The sequence below is a fragment of the Anguilla rostrata genome, chromosome 7, assembly GCF_018555375.3.
Source record: "Anguilla rostrata isolate EN2019 chromosome 7, ASM1855537v3, whole genome shotgun sequence".
Taxonomy (NCBI): domain Eukaryota; kingdom Metazoa; phylum Chordata; class Actinopteri; order Anguilliformes; family Anguillidae; genus Anguilla; species Anguilla rostrata.
This window is the reverse complement of record NC_057939.1, coordinates 46,130,101-46,150,111: the sequence shown is the minus strand read 5'-3', so window position 1 is coordinate 46,150,111 and position 20,011 is coordinate 46,130,101. Positions and strand designations below refer to the sequence as shown.

The window sequence follows — 20,011 nt, the reverse complement described above, 5'->3', positions numbered from 1 at the left end:
ATCCCAGTATTTATAGTTTGGAGCCCTGGCATGGCAGTGATGTTAAATTCCCCCCGTAGCTCAGGCTTTTAAGAGTGCTGGGGTTCACAGAGCCCTGCACCTGGGCCGTCCCTGGGACAGAGGCACCTTCTTGTCTTCCAGAACGTTCTGTGGTTCGGTGCCCGTCGCTCTTGCTAAAAGGGTTTACACCCAGGCTTTCTGACTCATTTTTCATGGAGGCCAAATTTATTTATTAAAAAAATAATAACAAAAAAAATTTAAAAAACGGCGTAGGTGGGCCGTACATTTTCTTCTGAGCTATTTATAAAACAGTAGTACGTCTGTGTATGAAAATCTGTGAGTCGTATATACTGTGTATGTGCTTGAGTAGTATTTATGTGCATGTGGATGGTCTTAAAATATGCTTGGCAATTTTTTAATAACCAGAATCATTATTATATAATCATGAATTATAGATTTATTCATGCATTTTTATTCATAATCAGAGCTAAGGTATCAGAGCTTTGCGTCAGATTATATGGCATTATTTCCTATTGACTCTGTTTGGAGAAAAAACCATTTGTACATATTTGTGTGGGATTTACCATGTGCTAATTTCCACCTACGTCACCTTGTTCTCCTCACCAAACACAATCTGCGGAATGTTGTATATTTTAATGTTTTATATTTATATTTGTGTTGGTGTGTGTGAGCATCACCGCTAACTCCGAGGGCCCTGATGCAGTAGAGAGCGATGAGTTATTTTATCGGCGGGAGCTGGTCTGCAGGAGCGAGGCCTGAGTACCCTGCTTTGATCACGGGATTCTGGAGTTCCAGGGGTTTTTAGAATCCTGGGTGCAGATTCCCTTAAGAAGCTCCCCTTTAAAGCTGGAGCGTGGCGCTTTACCGGGTTACAGTCTTAAGTAAGCTAGTAAAAACTCTTAAGGCTGTGTAAATCACGCGCGGCACAAGAATCTGCCACACATAAACATGACTGTGTAATCACAGAGGCCGTGGCTGGTCATAACATGATATAAGAGTTATGAGCGATCGTAACATGACACGGGATAGCGGCGTGCTTTGTGGGGTGGGCACGGTAACCCCCTCTCCTGAAAGGGGGTGGGGAGGTTGGGTGGGGGAGTGGGGGAGCGGGAGGAAGGGGGGGTTTCGACAGAACGCAAGCCAAGCGCGTGTCTGTTTTCTGCCCCGGGCCGCGTTAATTAAATTCCCCTCCCGGCGCACCTGCGGCCAGGTGTTGCGTTACGCGGCGGGCGGCCCGTCGTGATTGGCGGCCTTGGCTCGGCCGCCGCTGCTTGTTCATTGTGATCCGCCGGGGCTCCATCGGCCCTCGCTCGCCAAACCCGCGGAGCCGCTCGCGAGCGCCGTGCGCCGGGGCCCGCCGTCGCCGCGGTAAGGCCGTCCGCTCGGGGCGCGCGCCCGTCCCGTCCGCCGCTCTGACACGCTTCCCCCCCCCGCCCCTCCCTCAAGGAAACGGGATATATACCGGAGTGCACGGTAACTGCAAACCGATTTTTTTTCTGTGTGTGCGTGTGTGTTTGGATTTAAGTGATGCTGCGGTAACTGGAGGCCTGGCGTGCTCGGGCTGCCTGTCTAATGAACAGATGTGTCACATGGTTTGATTCTGAAACCGTAGCTATTGTTTGTGCCCCCGGCCCTCTCTGCAGAGCGAGAGACGGGGCGGAGGGAACCTGTAGAGTTTGCAGACGGGGGGAGGAGGGGGGGGGGAGTCTGGGGGTGGGGGCAGAGTGCTCTTGGTAGAAGAAATTGTGAGATGGGGATTCTGCGCGCCTGATAATAACATTTCATTTTCTGCTGCCGCTGCAGTGTCTTGCCCTCTCCCCCTCCTGTCCGCCTACCCCTGGCTCTGCGCTCACATCTGTTATGGCAAACCCCCCCAAATCCACCCCCCCTCGCCCCCCCTCCCCCCCTCGGCCACTGCTCTCCTCTGGAGGAACCGGTCAGGCAGCGGGCCAGAGGCTGATGTGAACATGTGGTTCTCTGGCGTCGGCCTGATTAAGACTGCACACGTGTGTGCTGAGAGGAGACACAGAGGTTTACATCTCTCTTTCCCTCCCTCTCTCTCTCCTTCCCCCCTCTGTCCATTCTCTTACTCGATTTTTTATTTGTAACTCCCTCCTGTCCTTCTTGTCCATTCTTATCTCTCTCCTCTATTTTTCTTCCCTCGCTCACCAGCACGCACTCATTCTCTAGACTTTAGAGAATCAGACTGGCTATATTAGCATAACAGGAGTTACAATGTTGCCAACTCTCCCCTCCCTCCTTCGCTCTCTCTGTTCCTCTCTCTCTCAGTAGATGCAGAGTGTTGAAGGGTGTGTGTAGGGGGGGAGTTTAACTGTGGGAGTGTTCTCCATGACCCCCCCACCCCCACTAGCGCATCTATAAACATGTCAAAGAGACTCTGTGTTCCTGCTCTGTTTTCATCCTCATTCTGAATTTCTTTTAACTGTGGCTTTAAACTATTTTTTTTCCTCTAAATGAATTGAAAGTCACTCTTTTTTCAGCCTTAAACAAAGTTTTAATTTCTTCAGAGCTTTCCACCTATCTGTGTCTAACATTAATTTTATTCAGGATCTCTTAAGTCTGAGCTGGTCTTCAGGGCATTGATAGAGTTACTCTTTGCAGTGGCTGGAGTAAGGCATTGTATCCAGCCTTGTCAGGCCCTCATTGTTCTCCTCCTGTGCTAGTGGGAGCTGGCCAGGTTACCATGATGACAGATTCCTATTTAAGTTGGCACTAACGGCAGCCGAGTCAGTCAAATCAGATTACCTGCCTACTCCTGGCTTGTAAGAGTATACTTTCTATATCACCTGACCAAACATCATAATTCTATCTGCGTTGGAATGCTTTCAAAAATACCCCTTCCCCCTCCCTGACACACACAGACACACACACGCACACACACACTCACACATACTCGCACAAGAAAGTAATGTGTTGGTTTAATTGTCTCAGTGTTGTGTGTGGCTGCATGAGAGAACTTTGTAAAATTCACATTGAATAGTTTTACTCATTGCAATGATTATTAAGAGATGGGCTTACAGAAAGGACTTTGATTGAAATTAACGCATTTTTAAGACAATTCAGTTTTCATGTACACAGACAGACAAACAGACAGGCAGATATAAAGACAGACAGATGCACGGAACAGTACCCTCAGAATAAAGAAAAATACCTTTCTATCACACGGCCCAAAACAGAGATTTGGGCCCCTCCCCACCCCCCACCAAAGTCCCTGAGCAGCATCACGGGGGAGCAGGATTGAGGAGCGCGATGAGAGGCCCGGGAGCAGCGCTAACGCCCGCCGCGGATCCGCCCATTAATCTCAGCTCCCAGTTCCGCCGTCGCCAAGGCGATTTTTATTGCCGCGTAGCGCCCGGTTTTGCGAAAACCCCGCTCTCTCTCCTCCTCTCCGGCGTCCCGGGACGCTACGCCTGGCTGTACAATTCGGCCTCGGGGGCGGGGGAACCACTGCCCATGCATGAGCCCCTAGCTACGCTCCTGCATTGTCCCGTATGCGCAAATGCAGCCCCGTGTATGTCTCCCTTCATTACCCGTATGGTTTTTTGAGTCTGGGGGTGGGAGGGATTATCTTGTGAACTCCTCCCACCGGGGAATTCCTCTGCATCTTTTCTGTAATGTGGTGTGATGTTTTTCAGTGTTTCTGTGAACACGTCTAGGACACTTAATCCCATTTTGGGTCTCAAGGATCGTATTAAAGCTTTGGCTAATCAGATATACGCGTTGTGTTATTGGAGGATCTCTTCACATGCTATGTGTGCATGCTAATCTCTGTTCTCTGTGTCCATTTCATAGGCAAATAACTGTCTCATGTCATCACTATTTCAGTTTGGCATGAAAACCGCCATGGCGTGACTGTTAAAAAATAGGAGCTATTCCATGTATATTTGTGTGAAACATACATGGAATAGCTCCTATTTTTCCTCAATAATCAATTTTAAATATCAACTACTCTGTGGCCTTTTCATTTTTCTTCTTATTTTAACTTGGTGGGATATTTTTGTTTTGAATGGCTGCACTGTGGCTAAATCTGATAATGGGACTAGAGGAGGATTCTCAGGGTCATGCAAATTCGGGATGATTTTTTTGAGGGGAACTGGAAACAGGATGCAGTCTCCAGCCCAAAGCTGGTGGTGATCCCTGCGGGTGTTTGTGTTGGACAAGCCAGCCGAGTCTCGCTCAGCAGGGGGAAGGAGATTCAGCCTCAGCCAATGAGAATTAGAGCGATTATTTGAACGCTACGCTGACTTTTCTGACTTTAGCTGGGTTTGGAAATGGTGCGGTTGCTGTGATTGTTTCAGCACGGTGTTCTTGATTGGATTTGTTTGCTGGAAGGACGTTTCGCCTTCGTTACCTTGCTCTACGGTTGCGCCCGTTTTTTTTTACAAACTGTGCGCCGAAAATCCTTGACCCATCGTGAACTGGAGCTCCGAGCCCCAGTATCAACATTCATTTTGGTTTCGCTCCACGGTTTCTGCGTTGTGCTGTTTTTGAGTTTTATCCAAACCATCGCTTACCCACTGCGTTGTGCGAAATAGCTCACGCACTGGGACTGCATACTGGCACTGTGCTTGCACTCGACTGGGGAAAACCCAGGAATTAAACATATGTCCATCTTCAGGGGCTCAGACCCCAAATCTTTCCCTTGTCATTCACCGGAGCTGTGATCCCTTTAGGGGTGTGTCCACTCTGTATGGGCGGGGCAGTGTGTGCTACACCCTTACCTGCTCACCTGTTCTCACCTGAACTATAGCAGGTTACGTGGTATCCAGTGGGAGAGTTCACAGAGTGAAAATCTAAGAGTAGTTTTAATCCCCCACAAAAGGTATCTTCAAAATATGGGGAAAATGACTAATACATTTATATGTACATCACACGTTATTGGCTGTATTTATGTGTGTGTGTGTGTGTGTGTGTACAGTGTATATATATGATGACGTCATGCCTGGTGGTTCCTCGCACCATAATGAATAATGCACTGTGAAAGTCACGACCCCGTCCCCAGGTCAGAGTGAGAGAGGTCACTTTCCCAAACTTGTTTCCCCTCTGAAAACATTCATATCGTCTTTCCTGGCTCCCTGGGCCGTGGGGTCTCCGAGCGCGGTCATCTGATCCCCAAAAACAGCCCTCTGCAGCGCGCGGAACTGAGGGGTACGACGGCAAGGACTGGACTCCCTGACCCCGGAGTAGCTGGTGGAGAGGGAGGGGGGGGGGTGTTTTGTCATTTTGAGAAATACCCTTTATTCTCATCAGATGAGGGCTAACATCCCTTGGAAAATAATTAAAAACTAAAAAAAAAAAATAATAATGGTGAAAAAATAAAAGTTATTTTTTCTTTTATTTTATTTTATTATTATTATTATTATTATTATTATTATTATTATTATTGTTATTATAGTAACCAGTAATACATGGGGTATGAAACACTTCACAATGGCAAATAGAATCAGTCACAAAGTTAAGAAACAAAGAACTTTACAGGGAGAAAGCACTAAATAAAAAAGCAAGTGTACGTCACAGATATTCAAAAAAGAACAACTAAAAGTAGCAAATAAAATTTAAAATTGAGAGCAATGTCCAAAGTAAGTTGAAGGCAAGGCTCGAAAGGGAGAGTTTTTAATAAAGACTTAAGTCTTTGTGTGAGAACAGAGGCCTGCTGAGGGGGGGGGGGGGGCTAAACGAACCCGTTGACCCTACCCTGTGTCACATGACGCTCGAATTCTAGCAGGGGTGGGGTGTTAATTGTATAGCAGAAATGGGAAGAGGGGGGAAGGGGGCTTAAGGAAGCATGACTGCCAGGGCATGCCTGGATGATGCAATCAATTCACACTCACTCTGACTCACACACACACACACACACACACACTGTCTCGCCATCACTCCCACCTTCTCTCTCCCTCTCTCTTTCAAATTCAAATTTAGTATGCTTTATTGGCATGATAATACATTTGCGAAAGCGTACACACAGAAATGCAGAAATACATTAGAACATCAACATAAATTGAACAGAACATCTTTTATATCTAACTGTGATAACAAACAACACAAGCAATAATAATAATAATAATGCCAAAATGAATTAATTAATTTGGTAGTCAACCATTGTCTCTCAAATTATGACAGGCAAAGATGTGCTTTTGTACTGTTGGAGCTGTTGGACCTTCTCTTAGCAGGATCTGAAGTTTCTTTTCATTTGTTTGTCGGGTGGAAGTCTTTTACAATTGCAGATAATTTGTTGAAGAAATTTGTTCTCATGGCTGCTCTGAATATTTTGCCGATTGAATAGACTTCCAATAATTTGTTTAATTGTAATTAAAGCCAAAGGAGGCTATTTCGTCATGTCTAAGATAATTTTTTGTGTTATTTTAGGTAGTAATTGAGAAAAAAACATTTAAGTAATTGTTTGTACGTTGGTTTGTCATTCAATAAATGTGCACAAATTAAATATGCACAAATTAAATACGCACAAAGTATTTTTCTTTAAATACTTTTTGAAAAGGCAGGTGGCCTAATGCTTCTGGCTTGTACTCTATTTGTGTGCATGCACGTATGTAGGTGTATATTTGTGTATGTCTGGCGTGTGCGCTTGTCCAGACGTCCTCCTGTCTGCGTTAGCCCGTCTGCTGCGGGTTTGGGGATCCTGATTATTCTGGTGTTTATGCCGAAGGAGGGCCGCAGACGTTTCCTCTTCCTCTCTCCAGAAACGTTAGCCGTTGCGCTGGCATTAACCGTCCCCTTTGTTCTCCTGATCCCCTTTAGGCTGCCTTTGATAATTGATGACTGTAATTTCCTAATTAATAGGCGTTTTTGCGTGCTGGAATGACTGCATGCCTTTAGCCTCGGCGCTAACCTCACCCAAAGACAACCCGTGCCCTGCCTGTCACTGCGCTAGTGATCCTTCCTTCATTGTCTGAGAAAGGGACTGTTTTTTTTTTTCCAGCAGTATCAAAATATTAGCGCGCTATTGTGCATCTGACCCATTGTGTGGAAACAGAAATAAGAGAGAATAAAGAACAGAGCTTCAAAAAACAGTGAAAGTTCAGAGGGTCAAATTAACCACTCGCTAACAGTGGCTAGTGGTACTCTTATATGTTTAATCCTCATTACTAACAGGGTTTACTCTCAGCTTACCACAAGTTGTTTTGATTTTGTGATTGAGAAATGATAGGAACTCTGGGTGTTGTGGAGATTATCTGCAGTGCATTTTTCGTAACGATGCCACGTTCTTTCCACTGTTGTTATGTGAACAGTTCACATACAGGAGTAATTTTCCCCCCCTGGCACCCGCAGATTGTTTGGCATAAATCAAATGCGCTGTTCGTATTTTAGTCATATCCGAAAGGTGGCCATTTGTCTGTGGACATTTCTTTCTCAGTTTCCCACCAGCACAATGGCCATTTACCAGTAAACCGCAGCATTCTTTTACTGTAGCTTAGAGCTGTGTGTGCATGCGTGCGTGCGCGCATGTCTGCGTGTGTGTGCGTGTGTGTGTTGCTGTTTTCGCACTACGTACGGGAGACATAAATGTGTCGCAGATGTGCGTGCCGTTTCTGTGGTGAAAGAGCGTGATGCGAGAGAGAGAGGGGAAAAAATGACACAGCTCGTTTTTTTCTTTTTTCTTTTTTTTTTTTTGCTGGCTATTAATGTCTCGCTTTGATCTGCTTGTTTAGCTGCTGGGGTGAGAGCCGTTGCTTGAAATGTCTTCAGATCAAGGCCGCTTCGACTCGCCCTGCCGTCGACAGCGTCTTGGGACGTGAATTCAGAATGCATCAGACGGCAAATAAGAGCTTGTGTTTCTCATAGTTTTAATTGTAAACAGACCAGTGCGTTTCAGGAAGTCTTTTTTTTTTTGGGTGGGGGTCAAAGGGGGCTGTAGATGCTGCAGGGATCCTATGGTGCCCTCCACCTACGTTCTACCAGCAATCTGCCTACGTTGTGCCTACGTTCTGCCTATGATCTGCCTGTTCTTTGCCTGTCTACTTGTCAAAATAAAAAAAGCAGGATCTGTTCTCTTTGTGACTGCATTAACACCCACGATACGGTCCACACACCAGAGGAGTTAAACGTTAACCACCCCCTGCCGAAATTATTTTGGTTTGTTTCATTTCCTGCTTAGGTCGGTATCGCTGTGGTGGTGACCCCTCCCCCGCCCTCACCCCCAGCTACCAGTAAAGAGAGAGAAAAAAGATAAGAACATTATCCTGTTATCTTCTGGCTGTACTCAGATGGACTAACGTGAAACACATCAGCCTGTCCACTCAAGATAGCGTCTGTCTTCCTCAGACTGTGACGGGAAAGTGAGATTATTGTTTATCTAGTTTTCAGAGTAATCTCAGAACGGTTATATTAAACGCCAAAAAACCGTCTGCACATTTTTTTCTCAGTGCACTTAACCACTCGATCCATGGCAACTTTTACCTGTCCAGATGAAAAGTCTACTTCTCTGTTCTTTTGATACTTCTATATATGTCAGTGTAAGGAACACTGTTATTCACACAGGTTTTTATGTACAAGGAGTGTTTCATTTTACATGATGGAGGCAGACAGAGCTTTCTGTTTGGTCAGCTAGTTTACAATTACTTTTGAGAATGTGGACATACTGGTAAAAATGTATAACTGATGCTCTATGATATGTAAATAGATAGATGCATAGAAATGAATAAATGGCTCTATGGAGAGGGACTTGGGCGTGTTGTCCTTGTTTAAGGGCTTTTGGGGAAGGTGGATATCCCACCTTCAGAGCAGTTTAGGTTAGAAGAAGCCGCTGGTCACTCTGGGACACTTTAACCACAGAAGAGCAACAGTCAGTGACATCTGAAAACCTGAGAACAGGGTCAAAGGTCAGGTTGAAAGGCCTATGGCAGAACTTCCTTGTGACCTTAGAATTTTTAGTAGGTAATCTTTACTTTTCTTTACACACTGCGATGGCCTGGACTTAACAAACATTAGTCATCAAGTTCAAATGAGTTTTCCATTTCCAGAATAAAGTTTTCTTTTTTTTCTTTTTTTACTGTGCAGCTGTGGTGTAATGAGTCCAGTGATGGCTCAAATGAATTTGCAAAACTGTGTCTGGGGAGGAAAATAAGCATCAGTTTATATAATTTATTTGTTGGTTAAAATTAAAAAAATGTAATCTCCCTGGAATTAGAAGTGAATCTTGCTTGATGAGTGTTCAGGGACAGGGCCTGTAGTTTGGCAGTGCACTATAATGGGTAAGGAGTTGGTCTTGTAGCCTAAAGGTCACAGGTTTGATTCCTAGGTTGGACACTGCTGTTGTACCCTTGAGCAAGGTACTTAACCTGCATTGCTTAAGTGTATATCCAGCTGTTAACTGGATACAATGTAAATGCTGTGTTAGTTGCTGTGGATTAGAGTGTCTACTAAATGCCTATAATGTAATGTTTTAAAAAGTGACAACATAAGCATATTCAACGCTCTAGAATATTTCAACATAATGCAAGACAAAGAGCGTTGGCTCAAACACAAACATGTTTCGTGGAAACGTGATTTTCTGAACCCCAGGACTGGTTAACCTTGTTTTTTTTGATCAACAGGTTGATAGGGCCAAAGTATTACTGAATCGAGCCATAGAAGTCAAGTGAGTCAGACTTGCGTTTGTGTAAATAGCAATCGTGCCGGTTTCCTTCTTCGCTGTCATACCAGCCTTTCATGGACACGGCAGGGCGTCGCTTCTGTTACGCTGTGGAATTACGCGGTGTTGGACAGAGCCCAGGTGAACCCGCGCGACGTTAACACCGCGTTGACTCGAGACGACACTTCTGTTCGGACGCAGCAGGGCGTTTCCGTGGACGCGTGGCCGTTGGTGGAGCGGAGCTTGCGACTCAACGCAAACGGTTCAGCTGAGTCACTGGGAGGCCTGTTTGTCAAGCCTGAGCTATTAAAACAGTCAGCGGATCTGGGGAGCCTTAAGCTGCACACTCTCTGTGGAAGAGGCTGATGTCAACAGGGGCTCGTCTTAAATAAGATGTTTTGTTACAATAGACTTTCAACGAGATGTACCGAAAAAAAAAAAAAAAAACTAGTTTGTGAAGGGAGGAACTGTATCTGATTTACTGCCCCACGCAGCCCAGCGTGGTTTTATGTAGGTCATGTGTTTGCCTTTGTCCGCTACGGTAAATCTTCAACCAACACAATACGTCTTTTCATGAACTTCGGGGGCAAAGAGAACAAACAAAACAAAAAAAAAAGCGTCCTGCTTTGTTCTTTTTTCCTTCGTTTTTGTCTGAGATTTGCATCGCTCGCTCGCGCTTCCTCGTGTACGTTGGAAACAGGAAAGACTCGTTTGAGGCTCCCTTTTGTCCGCGCGCGTTATGCGTCCATACCCAGCGCGCTCCCGCCGTCCGGGCCTCTAATTAAGTTGTTGATTCCGCGAAAGGGCCGGCGCTGGGAAGCCGTTTCTCTCTGAAACCCCCGAGAGGGCCCGCAGTCAAAACAACTCCGGCCCGCCGAGCCGCGCGCAGGGGCCGACCGACGGGGCGAGGGATCCGTTTTCCGCGGGGCACCGCTCATTGTCGAGTGATTCATCTCCTGACGCACCCAGGAAATTCTGAGCGTCAAACGCTTCATTTCCTGCATTCTGGTGAATTTTTATGCACCAGTTTGTGCCTTTTCTGTATCAACTTATGGTGGAATTTATGCTTCTTTCATGTTTTTATTGGGGGGGGGGGGACAAATGCACGTGTTCTAAATATTGAGGGGGACGTATCCCTGCATCCCCCCCCAAAATCTACGCCTATGCTGTCGCTCATGGCGTGAAGCATTCAAACGAAGCTAAAAGCGCCTTTATGGTCTCTACAGTTGTTGAATCGTTTGAACTCTATATTTTTCCTATTTGTATCTCTGTTTCACATTCAGATTTTTAAAATTTTCTCTCGTCTCTGTGCAATCAGTGTGTATTTGCAAAATAATTTCATGTCTGATAACGAAATGTATTTATGAGCCCAGAGATTTTCATTATTATTATTTCTGCTCCTGTCACACTAGCAGTTTTTGGTTGTTTCCAAGTGAAAAACAAAACTGAATGAAATCTGTTTCTGATCCCTGGTTCATAAACAGCTTCTGCTGGGGAGACCAGGGCAGAGACCCAACAAACAGTTTTTGGTTCCCTGAATATTCCCTGAAAGTTTTGGATCATCATTCCATCTATCCATCCCTTCATCCATTATCTATGCCCACTCATCCTGGGCAGGGTCACGGGGAGTACTGGAGCCTATCCCAGCATACAACGGGCGAGAGGCAGGAATACATGGAATGTTTTTCCGTCTCTTATACCTCACATGTGAATAACTGTGCTCTGAGTCTATTTGGGGGTTAACATTTGTTATAATGTCGCCTCACAGCCAAACTGACATGCTTCTCTAATGTTCTTGAGATGTCCTGCGTTAGCTGAGCAGGCGTGGAGCCGCGTTCGCGGTCCTCCGAACAAGCTCTCGTGCGGCCCCCGGGGGCCCCAGCGCGGCTCCAGGCCGGTCGCGCATGAGCGGGGCCCACGCTGTGGAGCGCAGGGCGGTTTGGCGCGGGTCCAAATGTAGCGCTCGCGCGGAGACGGGGACTTTCTGCAGCGATCTCTGACGAAGCGGCCGTACCTCTCGCCGAGAAACTGAGACTGTCGCGTCGCTAACAGCAGCAAGAACGGAAAGCAAACCATGGGTGTGTGTGTGCATGTGCGTGCGTGCGTGTGTGTGTACATCCGTGTGTCGTGTGTGCTTAAGTGTGTGTGTGTGTATGTGTGTTTGCACCCGTGTGTCATATGAACACGAGTGTGTGTGTGTGTGCGCGCACCTGTGTGTCATGTGTGCACGAGTGTGTGTGTGTGTGTTTGTGCATGCATGAGTATGAGTATTCTGTGGTGCTTTATTAAAGAGGAAAATTTGCTCTGGCTCAAAGTGTCTCTGAGCCTTTGAGCCAGATGTGGTACATTTCTGGTGTTCTGTTTAGCAAAGTTTGTTTGTAAAGTATTATATTAGGCCAAGGGGTAACACACACGTTCACAAAGCTCTTCACTGGTACCAGGCCTGGATCAAATACCTGGCCTGGGTCAATTGCAAATACTCTTTAAATTCTGATAAAATGAAAAAAAAAATGTCTACAGAATTTTCGACCAAATATATTACTAACCAATATGTTTGTCATGTGAAAGAATGTTCATACAGTCAAAATAATTTTTTTTCCGAATATCGGGTGGAAGAAGTGTCTTTAAAAATGTTCAGCAAGCAGCAGGAATTCTACAGGTGCCTAAAGGGTTAAAGTATTTCAAGCATATAATTTTCTGGAGGTCTGGCTGGAGGAGGTCTGGATAGTATTATAGCATATGTAATAATATGTACAAATATGTCTATCCTCGTAATCCTGCCAACACCAGTCAATTAGGAACACAAGAGCCGCCCCCAGTGGGAATTACCCATGGGAATGTGCGAGCTTTGATTTGCACAGATGTCACGGACTGATGTTGGTATTTTTTGTGGCCAGTTTGCAGTTTGTGTAGAGACAGTCGGAAGGGAACAGGGTGCATTCTGGATCTCAGTGTTGTCCGTTTTTTTTTTTTTTTTTGTCTGAAACTATTCTACTTAGAAAAATGAAGGGAAATGGATAGAAAAATTGGGTTAACAGGCTTTGGAAAAAAATCCCAATGAGCTAATATTATAATTAGTAAGTAAGCTTTTGTGCATTTTCCTGAGCTCAATGAATGAGAATAACTTAAGTACATATGCAAATTAGCTCATGCACTGTTTAGTCACTGGGACTGATAAAATAACGCTCAGGTTTGTTAAAAGCAGAAAAAAGGTTCTGATGCCACAGCGTGTCCATCATCTTCTGTTTTCCTCAGGTTCTCCCCTGATGACCGGCCTGTAGGCTTTATTTTCCCCAGAAGCATGCGTGTAGTTTCACGGTTGCGTGGCACAGATAAAGTTTTTTGTATTTTCTTGTGAAAAAGAAGGGAAAAAAAACCCAGCGAAGCGAACAAATGGTGCCGCTGGGAGCGTGTCATTTTACAGATGTTCGGCTCTCCGGGGAAGGAGGCAATTTGGGTTGCCGTGGTAGCGGAGCGAACGGGACATTTTCTCATGTGGTGCTGCCTTGTCTCTCATCCTCCTCACCCCCCTCCCCTCCCAAAACACCCCCAGGTTGTCCCACGCCCACAGATCAGCGGTCAAAGTTATCCGAAGAATGCAGTACTTCGTGGCCCGGCGGAAATTTCAGGTACGAGATGGGAAATGGGTTCAATAAACCATCCAGTACGGCGGCAGGGTGGGGGTGTATCAGGGTGGGGGTGTATCTGGGGGGAAGATACATGTGGCTGGGGTTCTGCCGTGAGTCTGAGACCGTGTCCGTCTGCTCTGAACCCAAAGCCTGAAATCCAGGTCCCCCAATGCCACACTGGGACCCTCTCCCCAAAACTCTCATATGTGCCTTATGCCTGTTCTAAGTACCTTTAAGTACCTGCCTTATAAACCTCTAATAACTGTTCATAGTGACTGTACATACCGTTTACACCTGCTCTGAATACCTCTCAAAACTGCTTCATCTACTTCTAATAACTGTTCATAGTGACTGTACATACCGTTTACACCTGCTCTAAATACTTCTTTATATAATTATAATGACTGTTTATAACTACTGTGCATACCGCTTACACCTGCTTTACACTCGTAATATACCTCCTTTACTTATTTTGTTTGTATAATGCATCTCCCGCCTTTGCATACCTGTAATGCTTCTCATATCTATTTATACCTATAATTCACCTTTGTTTAAATAAGTGTTATATAGTACTGTCGTGTGTTATCAGAGGTGGGTGTTAACGCACCACAAAGGTGACATCACCTCGATGACATCACCTCTCTCCACTCTCCACACAGCAAGCGAGGAAGCCGTACGACGTGCGGGACGTGATAGAGCAGTACTCCCAGGGTCACCTCAACATGACGGTCCGCATTAAGGAGCTGCAGAGGAGGTGCGGCTCCATACTTACGCATTTTAACAATGTTTAATATTTAATCCTACATTGTCTGCTGCCAGCTTCCCAGCCTCCTCGTGTTCTGTTTGAATGGCTGTTGAAATCTGAGGACAAGTTTTAAAGAAGTAGAAACTGTTTGGGAGGAAGGGCCTTGATTCAATCAGTATTTGTCCTTAACTTTTCATTGCTATTTTCTTTGCAAAACAGTTTTGTAAATTCATGAAAATGAATCTTTCAAAACTATTATGACGAAATGAGTAACATTGCTTTTAATGTTTTGTGAAGCAGGGTTTACTTGTGCTCTTACCATTGACCATATAAAAATAGGTTCTTACACACTATTCCTGCAGTAAGAGTTGGTATATTAAAATTTCTTCTTCAGTGTGACACGGTATGCCTGACATGATTGTTTCAGCATTAAAAACACTTGTTTCACGTGTGTTTCAGTCCATTTTTAAATCTATCTGTCAAACCTAAACCATACGAGCTAAGTCTGTACGAGCTACATTTGTATAAGTCTGGTCTGCTAAATGAATGCATGTTAATACAGATGTTTGCAGATGGGGATTCGTACACAGTTATGGGGGGCTGTGCTTCACTGGCCCTGCTCAGATCCGTATGTCTGATAGCACCTCAGCATCTCTGCAACTTCCTGTGTTAATGGGAACTGTTTAAAAAACAAAAATTCAGAAAATACCTCTTAGCTGGTTCCCATTTCAAAATATATATATATTTTTTTACACTTATTAAATGACTGAGTTCTTCATTTTCAAACATAATGGACTATTGCATTATGGGAATTCTGGCTCCAAAGTCTTCTTTTTGAGGAGTTGTTGACAGTATTCTGTATCCAGGGGTGTTATATTAATGGATGCTGATTAGTATTGGGACAAAGCTTTAAAGCTGAACCCATTAAAGCACATTCATATATATGAATAACAACAAAGGAAGCCATTTTGAGCCACAAAGTAAATTAGTGATATTCTTAATACTGTGTATTATTCTCTGCATTTGAGCTGCTGTTTTAAACATGTGGCGGTTAACAGGTTAATCGTTTCCATTTTTCCGGCAGGCTGGACCATTCTTTGGGAAAACCGGGAATTTTTCTACCAGGTAAGAATGGCTGACAGACCTTTCACCTTTCCGTGGATGTACTGCACTGAGCATCAGTGGTGTTTCTCCTCAGGAGAAGTGATTGGCTCTCTCTCTCTCTCTCTCTCGCTCGCTCGCTCTTGCACTCTCGCTCGCTGCAGAACACTACGGCCTAGTGTCGTGTGTGTGTAGACCCCTCTCTTTATTGCATTTGTGAGTGTCATTCTTGGCTGGCCCTCTGTTCTAACTCGGTTAATCCGTTACACGTCGGGACGTTTGTATTCGATTACGGACCTGTCTGAGACCCAGATCAGTTGCACGTGCTTCGGCTCTGTTTAACGCGCTCGACGTCGGCCCAAACTGGATTACGGTCCCCTTCGGCCGCTGAGAATCCGAATGAACGGTTCGGTTCGCGAGCCGGCCGGGTCACTGCAGTCACGGGCAGCTGCTGTTTTCATAAGGACCTCGCACATCTCTCAGTTTTATTATTGTAAAAAAAAAGTCAGCCAGCTGGGTCACTGCAGTCACGGACAGCTGTTACGTTTATGTTGTTTATATATATTATAATGTTTTATTATTGTAAAAAAAAGTCAGCCAGCAGTTATCTGACGTAGTTTTGTGAAATGCTCAGTTACTGCTACCACAACAACAACAACAGCAACAACAACTACTACTACTACTACTACTACTACTGCTACTACTACTACTACTGCTACTACTACTACTACTACTGCTACTACTACTACTACTGCTACTACTACTACTACTACTACTACTACTACTACTACTGCTACTACTACTACTACTGCTACTACTACTACTACTACTACTGCTGCTACTACTACTACTACTACTGCTATACTACTACCACTACTGCTACTACTTACTACTATCTACTGCTACTACTCTACTACTCTACTATACTCTAGCTACTACTACTACTACTACTACTACTACTACTGCTACTACTATTACTACTGCTACTACTACTACTACTACTACTGCTGCTACTACTACTACTACTACTACTGCTAATAATGATAATAATAGCTGCATGGGAAGCAATGAGTCGAGTGTCACATCAACGCCAAAAAACGTCCAAAATGGTGAAAAAAATATGGGTGGACCTTGTTGGTCCTAGTGGAAAATTCTTCATCATTAGCGCTAAACAAAATATATTCCTTACAGAGCGCATCACATCATCTTTTGCCCTTATTTTCCCCTTTTAGAAAAAGGTGTCGATAAGGAATATTACACGATTGGAGCCAGGCTGATCCGATTGGAGGATAAGGTAAGAAAGCGGTGTTTTTTCCAGGACTGCAATTGGTCAGACCTGCTGGAGATATTTCAGTATCTGAGGTTGCCTGGTTACCAGTATGTGTTATATGTATGTGAGAGACATTAATACAGTATGTCAGGCAGGCTGTGGCTTTGCATTCAGCTCCAAAGCCTTTGAATTACTTCCCATTCTATGAAAACGATGTGCCATCTTTTTCTATTCTTTAGTTTGTTTGGTTTGTTGTTCAGTTGCTTCTCTTGTCAGAGAGGCAAAGCCTGGGCACAAACATGCCTTTTAAAAGAGCCACCAAGCACTTCAACTGGGACTTTCAGTGTTTTCAGTACCATAGAAATGTTCCTCTTGTTCTTTCTCGTCCCAAAGAGATTCCCAAAGAAACTTTTCATATAGATTTCATTTAGATGTGAAAGTGAGAAAGCAGTGCCAACGCTGGCCCTTTCTGACCCAAAGTAAATAAGAAAGAAAACATGTCAGAAGCTGAATTAGTGCCTCGTAAAACTAGGAAAATCATTCCCATTCCAGGAGTGAAGTAAGTCAAGATTGGTTAGAAAGATCTGAAGTATTTACATTCTCAAAGGGGGGACCCAGTGTGAAAAAATATATATAACTTGTGCAAAAAGTAGGCTTTCAGCAAATGGGTCTATAAAGGCCAGCTGTGTTTTGTGGGAGGATTCTGTTAAGCCAGTCAGCCATGGTTCTTAGTAGAGGGGAGTGGTTCGCATCACACAAGTGTGTTTCTCAGTAAGTGTGCGAGTGTGCGAGTGCGTATGCGTGTGTGTGTGCGTGTGTACATCTGTGTATGTTTGCCTGTCTATGTTTGAGCTTGTGTGTGGTGTGTGTGTGTCTGTCTGTGTTTTTATATGTGTGCATGTATGTCTGTGTTTGAGTGTGTGTGTGTGTGTGTGCTTGTGTGTGTGTCTGTCTGAGTTTGTATGTGTGCGCATGTGTATCTGTGTTTGTGTGTGTGTGTCTGTGTTTGTGTGTGTGTGCTTGTGTGTGTGTTACTCATGGCCCCTCTTACCCGTTTGCCATCGAATGTTGAAGGTCACATTTTGCCTTATCATTAAAGGAGTGAAACATGCAGCCTCTCGCAGACATGAAAGTGTCCAGTACAGTGTCCCACCATCCTGCATAGTCATAGTCTTATTATTCACCAGTTATTTATGCCTTCCTGTGTTTAGAGCGTCTCAGTTCACCTCTGCTTTCTGAAGGAGCTTTTTATCAGTGGCGTTTGAAAGGGCAGGATAGCAGGAGGCTTCCTGGACACGCATTCAGAAGTACAGGAAGTGTCCCGTGGCTGGAATGGCGCTCTGGAGGCTAAAGGGGAACCGCATCGAACCGCTCGCGGGGCAACGTCACGGCTCATTGGCCGTGCGTGCGCGTGTGGGGCGATTGCGATCTCCCGATTGGCCGCGTAACTTCGGCCTTAAACGAGAGCCTGGCACACATTACCATAAAACGCGGCAGGGCTGTGCGGTGTGTGGATTGGATGTGACGGCTGCAATGAACCGGCCTTCCTCCCATGATTACACAACCGCCCTAACATCAGCTATAGGGGGGAAATCGACCCAATCGCTGTTCCTTTACGTAAGTTTTCCCTGACCAGCTTTTAAACATTGCCAAAGCAAAAAAATAAAAGCAGTCTGCCTTATGATATTTGTTGTAATAGTAGTTCTGTTGTACCCATGTGTGTGTGTATGCTTGTGTGTGTACAATGTATTTTCAGAGATTTATTGAAACAGTTCTCTCAGTTTCACTCCTGAACGACAGATGTCAGGCTGTCTCCTTATGCCCTGAAATATTACTGCGTGTGTAGCGATGACTCAGGACCCATTCAGATCAGTGCTGAGAAGTGGGGTTCCGTACATCCAGGAGAACCCCACTGATCTCCCCAGTTAGTGGGGTTCCGTACATCCAGGAGAACCCCACTGATCTCCCCAGGGAGTGGGGTCCGTACATCCAGGAGAACCCCACTGATCTCCCCAGTTAGTGGGGTTCCGTACATCCAGGAGAACCCCACTGATCTCCCCAGGGAGTGGGGATCCATACATCCAGGAGAACCCCACTGATCTCCCCAGTGAGCCTCCACCCACCCACCCGCCCCCCTCAGCCCAAACTCTGGGAACCCGCGGAGCTGGAGCCCCCGGGAGGAGCGCCGCAGGGTTATTAATCAAGCGCCCCGTACGCGCCCCCCTTTGTGGATGTGTGTGTACCGGGGTGCCCCTCTTTTCTCTGAGCGGACGCCTCGGTCGGCCTTCCGCATTGTTCTGGAGCGCGGAGGTCCGCGGCGCTCTCGCCCGGCTCGGACAATGGGCCGCTCCCTGACAGACTCGCGCTTATTGGAGTTGGATTTTTCTTTCCTCCGAATTTCCAGAGGAGCATTAATCTTTCTCTCTTTTTTTTCCCCTCCCCCCTGTGCGAGTTTTGAAAGATTTTCAGCCCGGCGCAGTGAGTGATACCCTGTTAATGTCTGTCGAGTCGCACGGGGGGACAGTGATTTATACCACCGTGACAAAGCCACTCGGCCAGCTAATGTGTTTTTTTTTCTTTTTCTTTTTTTTTTTTTTTTTTGACAGGGAGAGGGCAGATTAGCTTGAATGCTATAACCAGTTATATGAAGATAGATCGTGTTTCTGTGTCAGACAGTGCCAGACGCAAACAGCATAAACTGTGCAAGCGTTGCAGCACTACCTCGAGGGAATCGACATTAATAATAGCCGAATAAATGCCATATTTGGCATATTCATGTAGCGTAACGATCAATAAATGATCTGGAAAGGGTGAGCGGTTACATTACATAACATTAATTTAACCAACTCTCTTTTAACAGAGCGAGCAATTCAAGAAACCAGAAATGCCTCCACATGAGTCATACTAGTGCTAAAACACTGTTGTAATTTATTAGAAATCCAGTGTAGGTTATTGCAACCATTAAAATATCACATTACAATGCTTGTCAGACAAGAACAATAGCAGTAATGTATCTTTTTTATTGGTTTTATTGGTCAAATATTTATTTCTCATATTTGGTTCATATGAGGAAGATTTCCCCCTTCAGTTTTGGAGTTGGGAATCCAACATACGAGAAGGAGAATCCGACCGGGTGGCTTGTGTCCATGTGTTGGTGTGACGCAGGCAAGGTTGTTGCGTGTCAACAGTGCCTGATGGTGCATTTGCTTTTAGGGAGAGGAGAGCCTGTTGTAAAGAGAATATCCTTCATTCATTGCCTCTCCCTATTGGCTGGGCTTCATTTGAGAGCCAATGTGTCAATATTTGCTGCTGACACTTCATCTTCAACAAGGGCAGGAGATTAGTACATATCGTGTGGCTTTTGTTTTAATAGTCACTCAGGGGAAAAATCATTCCCCATCATGTGCAGATTGCAGCGATTCGATATGAGTGTTTAAAGTAATGTTTCTATGCAGTTAAGGAAGTATTACTTTTTGAAACTTGTGTAAAAGCGGTAAATGAGCGCTAAATTGTGTCATTTAAAAAAAAAAAAAGATGTACAGTACTTTCCCGCAGCCTTGAACTTTGGAACACACGGAACCACGGCACACACAGTTCCTGTTTCGTGGTCGATGTTTATGGTGTGACATCTGCGA

At 45.1% G+C, this 20,011-nt stretch overlaps 1 protein-coding gene across 2 annotated transcripts in view; it reads left to right on the top strand.

Moving 5' to 3' along the window:
* kcnq1.2 (potassium voltage-gated channel, KQT-like subfamily, member 1.2) overlaps nucleotides 1–20,011 on the top strand; it is a 132,310-nt gene that overhangs the window by 77,375 nt on the left and 34,924 nt on the right. For both annotated transcript variants that reach the window (XM_064344702.1, XM_064344701.1), the window contains 4 exons: nucleotides 13,185–13,260; nucleotides 13,920–14,014; nucleotides 15,090–15,130; nucleotides 16,339–16,400. In XM_064344702.1, coding sequence (XP_064200772.1) covers nucleotides 13,185–13,260; nucleotides 13,920–14,014; nucleotides 15,090–15,130; nucleotides 16,339–16,400 — 274 coding nt within the window. The remainder of the gene's footprint in view (nucleotides 1–13,184; nucleotides 13,261–13,919; nucleotides 14,015–15,089; nucleotides 15,131–16,338; nucleotides 16,401–20,011) is intronic.